We start from the raw sequence: 12,402 nt of genomic DNA on the forward strand, positions 1-12,402 counted from the left end.
CACACACACACACACACACACACACACACACACACACACACGCCCACCCACCCATCCTGACAGCGCTGTAGTGTTTTAGTTAGAGGGGGTAATGTTCTGGAGTCTTCTCTGAGGCCTGTCTGTTTGTCGTCACCACTTTCTACTGAGCTCCTCCAGACATCATGATATAAGTGACAGTTGAAGGAAGACAGAAGTCTGGTGTAAATCATGAACACGTCTCCACCAGAATAATAATTAGGAATGTGGAAACATACTATTAACCAGCACAGCATCTTTTCGGTCTTGACTTTTGATTTTACTTTTACTATAATATGTGGCTTCTTCCTTTTGAGTGATCTCTGTAGTAGTCTGCTAGCATCTAACATCTCTAGTAGTCTGCTAGCATCTAACATCTCTAGTCGTCTGCTAACATCTAACATCTCTGTAGTAGTCTGCTAACATCTAACATCTCTAGTCGTCTGCTAACATCTAACATCTCTGTAGTAGTCTGCTAACATCTAACATCTCTAGTCGTCTGCTAACATCTAACATCTCTAGTCGTCTGCTAACATCTAACATCTCTGTAGTAGTCTGCTAACATCTAACATCTCTAGTCGTCTGCTAACATCTAACATCTCTAGTAGTCGTCTGCTAACATCTAACATCTTTCTAGTCGTCTGCTAACATCTAACATCTCTAGTCGTCTGCTAACATCTAACATCTCTGTAGTAGTCTGCTAACATCTAACATCTCTAGTCGTCTGCTAACATCTAACATCTCTGTAGTAGTCTGCTAACATCTAACATCTCTAGTCGTCTGCTAACATCTAACATCTCTAGTCGTCTGCTAACATCTAACATCTCTGTAGTAGTCTGCTAACATCTAACATCTCTAGTCGTCTGCTAACATCTAACATCTCTAGTCGTCTGCTAACATCTAACATCTCTGTAGTAGTCTGCTAACATCTAACATCTCTAGTCGTCTGCTAACATCTAACATCTCTAGTAGTCGTCTGCTAACATCTAACATCTTTCTAGTCGTCTGCTAACATCTAACATCTCTAGTAGTCTACTAACATCTAACATCTTTCTAGTCGTCTGCTAACATCTAACATCTTTCTAGTTGTCTGCTAACATCTAACATCTCTAGTCGTCTGCTAACATCTAACATCTCTAGTAGTCTGCTAACATCTAACATCTCTAGTCATCTGCTAACATCTAACATCTCTAGTAGTCTGCTAACATCTCTCTAGTAGTCTACTAACATCTAACATCTCTCTAGTAGTCTGCTAACATCTCTCTAGTAGTCTTCTAACATCTCTAGTAGTCTGCTAACATCTAACATCTCTAGTCGTCTGCTAACATCTAACATCTCTAGTAGTCTGCTAACATCTAACATCTCTCTAGTAGTCTGCTAACATCTAACATCTCTAGTAGTCTGCTAACATCTAACATCTCTAGTCGTCTGCTAACACAATACTAGTGGAAGGAAAAGGGTCTTGTTTTTCCCACATCGTCCAATCACCACCAAGGTCCTAATCGTCCAATCACCACCAAGGTCCTAATCGTCCAATCATTCAATTCAGTCTAATTAGTCACTTTTATTTATTCTCATTTTCCAGTGTCTAGTAACGGTCCTAAAGCTCTTCACAGACAACTTCTCATCATCTTTAAGCTTTTATTCAAAATAATACATGTCAGAATGTGAAGTGGAAGAGCTAATAACCTTTATTCTCAGACACCCCTCCTCTCCTCCTCCTCTTCCTCCTCCTCCTCTCCCCCTCCTCCCTCTTCATCATCATCTTCCTCCTCTTCCACCTCCTCCCTCCTCCTCCTCCTCTTCCTCCTCCTTATTCTCCCCCTCCTCCTCCCTCTTCATCATCATCTTCCTCCTCTTCCACCTCCTCCTCTCCTCCTCCTCTCCCTCCTCCTCTTCCTCCTCTCCTCCTCCTCTTCCTCCTCCTCCTCTCCTCCTTCTCCTCTTCCTCCTCCTCCTCTCCTCCTCCTCTTCCTCCTCCTCCTCTCCTCCTTCTCCTCCTCCTCCTCTCCTCTCCTCCTCCTCTTCCTCCTCCTCCTCTCCTCCTTCTCCTCTTCCTCCTCCTTATTCTCCCCCTCCTCCCTCTTCATCATCATCTTCCTCCTCTTCCACCTCCTCCTCTCCTCCTTCTCCTCTTCCACCTCCTCCTCTCCTCCTTCTCCTCCTTATTCTCCCCCTCCTCCCTCTTCATCATCATCTTCCTCCTCTTCCACCTCCTCCTCTCCTCCTTCTCCTCTTTATTCTCCCCGTCCTCCTCCTTATTCTCCCCCTCCTCCTCCTCTTCATCATCATCTTCCTCCTCCTCTTCCTCCTTCTCCTCCTCCTCTTCCACCTCTTCCTCCTCTTCCTCTCCTCTTCACTCAGAGTATGACAGAGGGACAGCAAAATGGAACTGTGTGTCTATTTCTGGATCATCAACAAAGAGTCTTTTTAGTGATTTCACCCAGAAGACAAAAAAAGTAAAGTGTCATGGAGATTGAGTGTGATGTATTTTCTGTACTGTGATTGGCTGTTTCAAAGAGTCCATTTCAGATGTTGTTATATGACCTTCCACTCTTTGTTTACATGTTCTTCCCCTTGTTTGTTCAAGCGTTTCATGTCCCCAGAGATGTTCGGCTTTGGGATGTTGAGCATCACAAATGTTGCTCTGGAAATCTGGTTTCATAAGTCAAACAGCATTCTGTTTGGTCTAGTGTCCTGAGTGTGACAATATAATGGTTTACACTCCACCTTCTAATGTATGCTATGGTGCCACAAAGCTCAATAGAAAACCATCTCTCTCTTTCTCGCCCCCTTACCCTCCCTCCCTCCCTCCCACCCTCCCTCCCTCCCTCCCTCCCTCCCTCCCTCCCTCCCTCCCTCCCTCCTCCTCCCTCCCTCTCTTTTCCCTCCTCTCCCTCCCTCCCTCCCTCCCTCCCTCCCTTTCCCTCCCTCCCTCTCTCAGGTCTGGAACACCTCCCGTTCATGATGATGTCACACCCCCTGATCCCTGTCAGTATGGCCCCTGCCTCCGTCTCCATGGCAATGAGTCAGATGAACCACCTCAACACGTTAGCCAGCATGGCCTCTGCTGCCCAGGTCCACCACTCTACCCTCTCCTCCCGCGGCCGCATGGTCACCTCCGTTATAAAGGTATGTTAGCATGGCGGTCCCTCCATTATAAAGGTATGTTAGCATGGCGGTCCCTCCGTTATAAAGGTATGTTAGCATGGCGGTCCCTCCATTATTAAGGTATGTTAGCATGGCGGTCCCTCCATTATAAAGGTATGTTAGCATGGCGGTCCCTCCGTTATAAAGGTATGTTAGCATGGAGTTCACCTCCGTTATAAAGGTATGTTAGCATGGCGGTCCCTCCATTATAAAGGTATGTTAGCATGGCGGTCCCTCCGTTATAAAGGTATGTTAGCATGGCGGTCCCTCCATTATAAAGGTATGTTAGCATGGCGGTCCCTCCGTTATAAAGGTATGTTAGCATGGAGATCACCTCCGTTATAAAGGTATGTTAGCATGGTCACCTCCGTTATAAAGGTATGTTAGCATGGTGGTCCCTCCGTTATAAAGGTATGTTAGCATGGCGGTCCCTCCATTATAAAGGTATGTTAGCATGGAGGTCACCTCCGTTATAAAGGTATGTTAGCATGGCGGTCCCTCCGTTATAAAGGTATGTTAGCATGGCGGTCCCTCTGTTGTAAAGGTATGTTAGCATGGCGGTCCCTCCGTTATAAAGGTATGTTAGCATGGAGGTCACCTCCATTATAAAGGTATGTTAGCATGGAGGTCACCTCTGTTATAAAGGTATGTTAGCATGGTCACCTCTGTTATAAAGGTATGTTAGCATGGTCACCTCTGTTATAAAGGTATGTTAGCATGGCGGTCCCTCCATTATAAAGGTATGTTAGCATGGTCACCTCTGTTATAAAGGTATGTTAGCATGGTCACCTCTGTTGTAAAGGTATGTTAGCATGGAGGTCACCTCCGTTATAAAGGTATGTTAGCATGGTCACCTCTGTTATAAAGGTATGTTAGCATGGTGGTCCCTCCATTATAAAGGTATGTTAGCATGGAGGTCACCTCCGTTATAAAGGTATGTTAGCATGGTCACCTCTGTTATAAAGGTATGTTAGCATGGTCACCTCTGTTATAAAGGTATGTTAGCATGGCGGTCCCTCCATTATAAAGGTATGTTAGCATGGTCACCTCCATTATAAAGGTATGTTAGCATGGCGGTCCCTCCATTATAAAGGTATGTTAGCATGGTCACCTCTGTTATAAAGGTATGTTAGCATGGCCACCTCCGTTATAAAGGTATGTTAGCATGGTCACCTCTGTTATAAAGGTATGTTAGCATGGAGGTCACCTCTGTTATAAAGGTATGTTAGCATGGAGATCACCTCTGTTGTAAAGGTATGTTAGCATGGAGGTCACCTCTGTTGTAAAGGTATGTTAGCATGGAGGTCACCTCTGTTATAAAGGTATGTTAGCATGGCGGTCACCTCTGTTGTAAAGGTATGTTAGCATGGCGGTCACCTCTGTTGTAAAGGTATGTTAGCATGGAGGTCACCTCCGTTATAAAGGTATGTTAGCATGGAGGTCACCTCCGTTATAAAGGTATGTTAGCATGGTCACCTCCATTATAAAGGTATGTTAGCATGGTCACCTCCATTATAAAGGTATGTTAGCATGGCGTTCACCTCTGTTGTAAAGGTATGTTAGCATGGAGGTCACCTCCGTTATAAAGGTATGTTAGCATGGAGGTCACCTCCGTTATAAAGGTATGTTAGCATGGAGGTCACCTCTGTTATAAAGGTATGTTAGCATGGAGGTCACCTCTGTTATAAAGGTATGTTAGCATGGTCACCTCCATTATAAAGGTATGTTAGCATGGTCACCTCCATTATAAAGGTATGTTAGCATGGTCACCTCCATTATAAAGGTATGTTAGCATGGTCACCTCTGTTATAAAGGTATGGTAGCAAGTGTTATAAAGGTATGTTAGCATGGTCACCTCTGTTATAAAGGTATGTTAGCATGGCGGTCCCTCCATTATAAAGGTATGTTAGCATGGTCACCTCTGTTATAAAGGTATGTTAGCATGGTCACCTCTGTTATAAAGGTATGTTAGCATGGAGGTCACCTCTGTTATAAAGGTATGTTAGCATGGAGGTCACCTCTGTTATAAAGGTATGTTAGCATGGTCACCTCCATTATAAAGGTATGTTAGCATGGTCACCTCCATTATAAAGGTATGTTAGCATGGTCACCTCCATTATAAAGGTATGTTAGCATGGTCACCTCTGTTATAAAGGTATGGTAGCATGGTCCTCTAGTGTTATAAAGGTATGTTAGCATGGTCACCTCTGTTATAAAGGTATGTTAGCATGGAGGTCCCTCCATTATAAAGGTATGTTAGCATGGTCACCTCCATTATAAAGGTATGTTAGCATGGTCACCTCCATTATAAAGGTATGTTAGCATGGTCACCTCCATTATAAAGGTATGTTAGCATGGTCACCTCTGTTATAAAGGTATGTTAGCATGGTCACCTCTGTTATAAAGGTATGTTAGCATGGTCACCTCTGTTATAAAGGTATGTTAGCATGGCGGTCCCTCCATTATAAAGGTATGTTAGCATGGTCACCTCTGTTATAAAGGTATGTTAGCATGGTCACCTCTGTTGTAAAGGTATGTTAGCATGGAGGTCACCTCCGTTATAAAGGTATGTTAGCATGGTCACCTCTGTTATAAAGGTATGTTAGCATGGTGGTCCCTCCATTATAAAGGTATGTTAGCATGGAGGTCACCTCCGTTATAAAGGTATGTTAGCATGGTCACCTCTGTTATAAAGGTATGTTAGCATGGTCAACTCTGTTATAAAGGTATGTTAGCATGGCGGTCCCTCCATTATAAAGGTATGTTAGCATGGTCACCTCCATTATAAAGGTATGTTAGCATGGCGGTCCCTCCATTATAAAGGTATGTTAGCATGGTCACCTCTGTTATAAAGGTATGTTAGCATGGCCACCTCCGTTATAAAGGTATGTTAGCATGGTCACCTCTGTTATAAAGGTATGTTAGCATGGAGGTCACCTCTGTTGTAAAGGTATGTTAGCATGGAGATCACCTCTGTTGTAAAGGTATGTTAGCATGGAGGTCACCTCTGTTGTAAAGGTATGTTAGCATGGAGGTCACCTCTGTTGTAAAGGTATGTTAGCATGGAGGTCACCTCTGTTATAAAGGTATGTTAGCATGGAGGTCACCTCCGTTCTAAAGGTATGTTAGCATGGTCACCTCTGTTATAAAGGTATGTTAGCATAGTCACCTCCGTTATAAAAGTATGTTAGCATGGCGTTCACCTCTGTTGTAAAGGTATGTTAGCATGGAGGTCCCTCCGTTATAAAGGTATGTTAGCGTGGAGAACACCTCCGTTATAAAGGTATGTTAGCATGGAGATCACCTCTGTTATAAAGGTATGTTAGCATGGAGGTCACCTCTGTTATAAAGGTATGTTAGCATGGTCACCTCCATTATAAAGGTATGTTAGTATGGTCACCTCCATTATAAAGGTATGTTAGCATGGAGGTCCCCTCCATTATAAAGGTATGTTAGCATGGCGGTCACCTCTGTTGTAAAGGTATGTTAGCATGGAGGTCACCTCTGTTGTAAAGGTATGTTAGCATGGCGGTCACCTCTGTTGTAAAGGTATGTTAGCATGGTCACCTCTGTTCTAAAGGTATGTTAGCATGGTCACCTGTTATAAAGGTAGGTCAGAGCATTATGGGTACTGTAGTACATTATGCTACGGCCACCTGTTATAAAGGTACACTGGATGGTCTCATGATATTATGTCAGAAGTTTCCTTTCAAGCCCTGAGAACATCCCAACCTTTCCTGGACACTGTGATTATTATTGTAAAATATTCAATGATGTTGACGTGTGTTTCCACTCACTATGGTGTTGTTCTTCATTCTAGGAGCGTGTTCGGGACAGTCCGTCTCCCTCTCTGGAGGACGGGAGGAGGTCTGGGAGTCACCTGTCCTCTCGTCACAGCAGCAGCATCTCCAGCTCCCCAGTACACACAGAACACTCTGCAGACAGGACCCGTACGTACCCTAACCCAGCACACAGAACACTCTGCAGACAGTACCCGTACGTACCCTAACCCAGCACACAGAACACTCTGCAGACAGTACCCGTACGTACCCTAACCCTAACCCAGCACACAGAACACCCTGCAGGACCCGTACATACCCTAACCCAGCACACAGAACACTCTACAGACAGGACCCGTACGCTAACCCTAACCCAGCACACAGAACACTCTGCAGATAGGACCCGTAGTACCCTAACCCAGCACACAGAACAGTCTGCAGACAGGACCCGTAGTACCCTAACCCAGCACACAGAACACTCTGCAGACAGTACCCGTACGTACCCTAACCCTAACCCAGCACACAGAACACCCTGCAGGACCCGTACATACCCTAACCCAGCACACAGAACAGTCTGCAGACAGGACCCGTACGTACCCTAACCCAGCACACAGAACACTCTGCAGACAGGACCCGTACCCTAACCCTAACCCAGCACACAGAACACTCTGCAGACAGGACCCGTACGTACCCTAACCCAGCACACAGAACACTCTGCAGACAGGACCCGTAGTACCCTAACCCAGCACACAGAACACTCTGCAGACAGGACCCGTACCCTAACCCAGCACACAGAACACTCTGCAGACAGGACCCGTACCCTAACCCAGCACACAGAACACTCTACAGACAGGACCCATACCCTAACCCAGCACACAGAACACTCTGCAGACAGGACCCGTACCCTAACCCAGCACACAGAACACTCTACAGACAGGACCCGTACCCTAACCCAGCACACAGAACACTCTACAGACAGGACCCGTACCCTAACCCAGCACACAGAACACTCTACAGACAGGACCCGTACCCTAACCCAGCACACAGAACACTCTGCAGACAGGACCCGTACGTACCCTAACCCAGCACACAGAACACTCTACAGACAGGACCCGTACCCTAACCCAGCACACAGAACACTCTACAGACAGGACCCGTACCCTAACCCTAACCCAGCACACAGAACACTCTACAGACAGGACCCATACCCTAACCCAGCACACAGAACACTCTACAGACAGGACCCGTACCCTAACCCAGCACACAGAACACTCTGCAGACAGGACCCGTACCCTAACCCAGCACACAGAACACTCTGCAGACAGGACCCGTACCCTAACCCAGCACACAGAACACTCTACAGACAGGACCCGTACCCTAACCCAGCACACAGAACACTCTACAGACAGGACCCGTACCCTAACCCAGCACACAGAACACTCTACAGACAGGACCCGTACCCTAACCCAGCACACAGAACACTCTGCAGACAGGACCCGTACCCTAACCCAGCACACAGAACACTCTGCAGACAGGACCCGTACCCTAACCCAGCACACAGAACACTCTGCAGACAGGACCCGTACCCTAACCCAGCACACAGAACACTCTGCAGACAGGACCCGTACCCTAACCCAGCACACAGAACACTCTGCAGACAGGACCCGTACCCTAACCCAGCACACAGAACACTCTACAGACAGGACCCGTACCCTAACCCAGCACACAGAACACTCTGCAGACAGGACCCGTACCCTAACCCAGCACACAGAACACTCTACAGACAGGACCCGTACCCTAACCCAGCACACAGAACACTCTACAGACAGGACCCGTACCCTAACCCAGCACACAGAACACTCTACAGACAGGACCCGTACCCTAACCCAGCACACAGAACACTCTACAGACAGGACCCGTACCCTAACCCAGCACACAGAACACTCTGCAGACAGGACCCGTACCCTAACCCAGCACACAGAACACTCTGCAGACAGGACCCGTACCCTAACCCAGCACACAGAACACTCTGCAGACAGGACCCGTACCCTAACCCAGCACACAGAACACTCTGCAGACAGGACCCGTACCCTAACCCAGCACACAGAACACTCTGCAGACAGGACCCGTACCCTAACCCAGCAGACAGAACACTCTGCAGACAGGACCCGTACCCTAACCCAGCACACAGAACACTCTACAGACAGGACCCGTACCCTAACCCAGCACACAGAACACTCTGCAGACAGGACCCGTACCCTAACCCAGCAGACAGAACACTCTGCAGACAGGACCCGTACCCTAACCCAGCACACAGAACACTCTGCAGACAGGACCCGTACCCTAACCCTAACCCAGCAGACAGAACACTCTACAGACAGGACCCGTACCCTAACCCAGCAGACAGAACACTCTGCAGACAGGACCCGTACCCTAACCCAGCAGACAGAACACTCTGCAGACAGGACCCGTACCCTAACCCAGCACACAGAACACTCTGCAGACAGGACCCGTACCCTAACCCAGCACACAGAACACTCTGCAGACAGGACCCGTACCCTAACCCAGCACACAGAACACTCTGCAGACAGGACCCGTACCCTAACCCAGCACACAGAACACTCTGCAGACAGGACCCGTACCCTAACCCAGCACACAGAACACTCTGCAGACAGGACCCGTACCCTAACCCAGCACACAGAACACTCTACAGACAGGACCCATACCCTAACCCAGCACACAGAACACTCTACAGACAGGACCTGTACCCTAACCCAGCACACAGAACACTCTACAGACAGGACCCGTACCCTAACCCAGCACACAGAACACTCTGCAGACAGGACCCGTACCCTAACCCAGCACACAGAACACTCTACAGACAGGACCCATACCCTAACCCAGCACACAGAACACTCTACAGACAGGACCCATACCCTAACCCAGCACACAGAACACTCTACAGACAGGGTACCCTAACCCAGCACACAGAACACTCTACAGACAGGACCCGTACCCTAACCCAGCACACAGAACACTCTACAGACAGGACCCGTACCCTAACCCAGCACACAGAACACTCTGCAGACAGGACCCGTACCCTAACCCAGCACACAGAACACTCTACAGACAGGACCCGTACCCTAACCCAGCACACAGAACACTCTACAGACAGGACCCGTACCCTAACCCAGCACACAGAACACTCTACAGACAGGACCCGTACCCTAACCCAGCACACAGAACACTCTACAGACAGGACCCGTACCCTAACCCAGCACACAGAACACTCTACAGACAGGACCCGTACCCTAACCCAGCACACAGAACACTCTACAGACAGGACCCGTACCCTAACCCAGCACACAGAACACTCTGCAGACAGGACCCGTACCCTAACCCAGCACACAGAACACTCTACAGACAGGACCCGTACCCTAACCCAGCACACAGAACACTCTGCAGACAGGACCCGTACCCTAACCCAGCACACAGAACACTCTACAGACAGGACCCGTACCCTAACCCAGCACACAGAACACTCTACAGACAGGACCCGTATGTACCCTAACCCAGCACACAGAACACTCTACAGACAGGACCCGTACCCTAACCCAGCACACAGAACACTCTACAGACAGGACCCGTATGTACCCTAACCCAGCACACAGAACACTCTACAGACAGGACCCGTATGTACCCTAACCCAGCACACAGAACACTCTACAGACAGGACCCGTACCCTAACCCAGCACACAGAACACTCTACAGACAGGACCCGTACCCTAACCCAGCACACAGAACACTCTACAGACAGGACCCGTACCCTAACCCAGCACACAGAACACTCTACAGACAGGACCCGTACCCTAACCCAGCACACAGAACACTCTGCAGACAGGACCCGTACCCTAACCCAGCACACAGAACACTCTACAGACAGGACCCGTACCCTAACCCAGCACACAGAACACTCTACAGACAGGACCCGTACCCTAACCCAGCACACAGAACACTCTACAGACAGGACCCGTACCCTAACCCAGCACACAGAACACTCTACAGACAGGACCCGTACCCTAACCCAGCACACAGAACACTCTACAGACAGGACCCGTACCCTAACCCAGCACACAGAACACTCTACAGACAGGACCCATACCCTAACCCAGCACACAGAACACTCTACAGACAGGACCCGTACCCTAACCCAGCACACAGAACACTCTACAGACAGGACCCGTACCCTAACCCAGCACACAGAACACTCTACAGACAGGACCCGTACCCTAACCCAGCACACAGAACACTCTACAGACAGGACCCGTACCCTAACCCAGCACACAGAACACTCTGCAGACAGGACCCGTACCCTAACCCAGCACACAGAACACTCTACAGACAGGACCCATACCCTAACCCAGCACACAGAACACTCTACAGACAGGACCCGTACCCTAACCCAGCACACAGAACACTCTGCAGACAGGACCCGTACCCTAACCCAGCACACAGAACACTCTACAGACAGGACCCATACCCTAACCCAGCACACAGAACACTCTACAGACAGGACCCGTACCCTAACCCAGCACACAGAACACTCTGCAGACAGGACCCGTACCCTAACCCAGCACACAGAACACTCTGCAGACAGGACCCGTACCCTAACCCAGCACACAGAACACTCTACAGACAGGACCCATACCCTAACCCAGCACACAGAACACTCTACAGACAGGACCCGTACCCTAACCCAGCACACAGAACACTCTACAGACAGGACCCATACCCTAACCCAGACAGGACCCGTACCCTAACCCAGACAGGACCCGTACCCTAACCCAGACAGGACCCGTACCCTAACCCAGACAGGACCCGTACCCTAACCCAGACAGGACCCGTACCCTAACCCAGACAGGACCCGTACCCTAACCCAGACAGGACCCGTACCCTAACCCAGACAGGACCCGTACCCTAACCCAGACAGGACCCGTACCCTAACCCAGACAGGACCCGTACCCTAACCCAGACAGGACCCGTACCCTAACCCAGACAGGACCCGTACCCTAACCCAGACAGGACCCGTACCCTAACCCAGACAGGACCCGTACCCTAACCCAGACAGGACCCGTACCCTAACCCAGACAGGACCCGTACCCTAACCCAGACAGGACCCGTACCCTAACCCAGACAGGACCCGTACCCTAACCCAGACAGGACCCGTACCCTAACCCAGACAGGACCCGTACCCTAACCCAGACAGGACCCGTACCCTAACCCAGACAGGACCCGTACCCTAACCCAGACAGGACCCGTACCCTAACCCAGACAGGACCCGTACCCTAACCCAGACAGGACCCGTACCCTAACCCAGACAGGACCCGTACCCTAACCCAGACAGGACCCGTACCCTAACCCAGACAGGACCCGTACCCTAACCCAGACAGGACCCGTA

At 49.1% G+C, this 12,402-nt stretch overlaps 1 protein-coding gene across 1 annotated transcript in view; it reads left to right on the top strand.

Annotated features, from left to right (window-relative positions):
* Positions 1-2,959: 2,959 nt before the first annotated feature.
* The window catches only part of LOC121843349 (dachshund homolog 1-like), a gene marked incomplete at its 5' end in the record, with an annotated part of 28,634 nt that continues 19,191 nt past the window's right edge, over positions 2,960-12,402 (top strand). The window contains 2 exons of the mRNA XM_042312964.1: positions 2,960-3,147; positions 6,986-7,115. Coding sequence (XP_042168898.1) covers positions 2,960-3,147; positions 6,986-7,115 — 318 coding nt within the window. The remainder of the gene's footprint in view (positions 3,148-6,985; positions 7,116-12,402) is intronic.

The sequence above is a fragment of the Oncorhynchus tshawytscha genome, unplaced genomic scaffold, assembly GCF_018296145.1.
Source record: "Oncorhynchus tshawytscha isolate Ot180627B unplaced genomic scaffold, Otsh_v2.0 Un_contig_2185_pilon_pilon, whole genome shotgun sequence".
In the NCBI taxonomy this organism is placed as follows: Eukaryota; Metazoa; Chordata; class Actinopteri; order Salmoniformes; family Salmonidae; genus Oncorhynchus; species Oncorhynchus tshawytscha.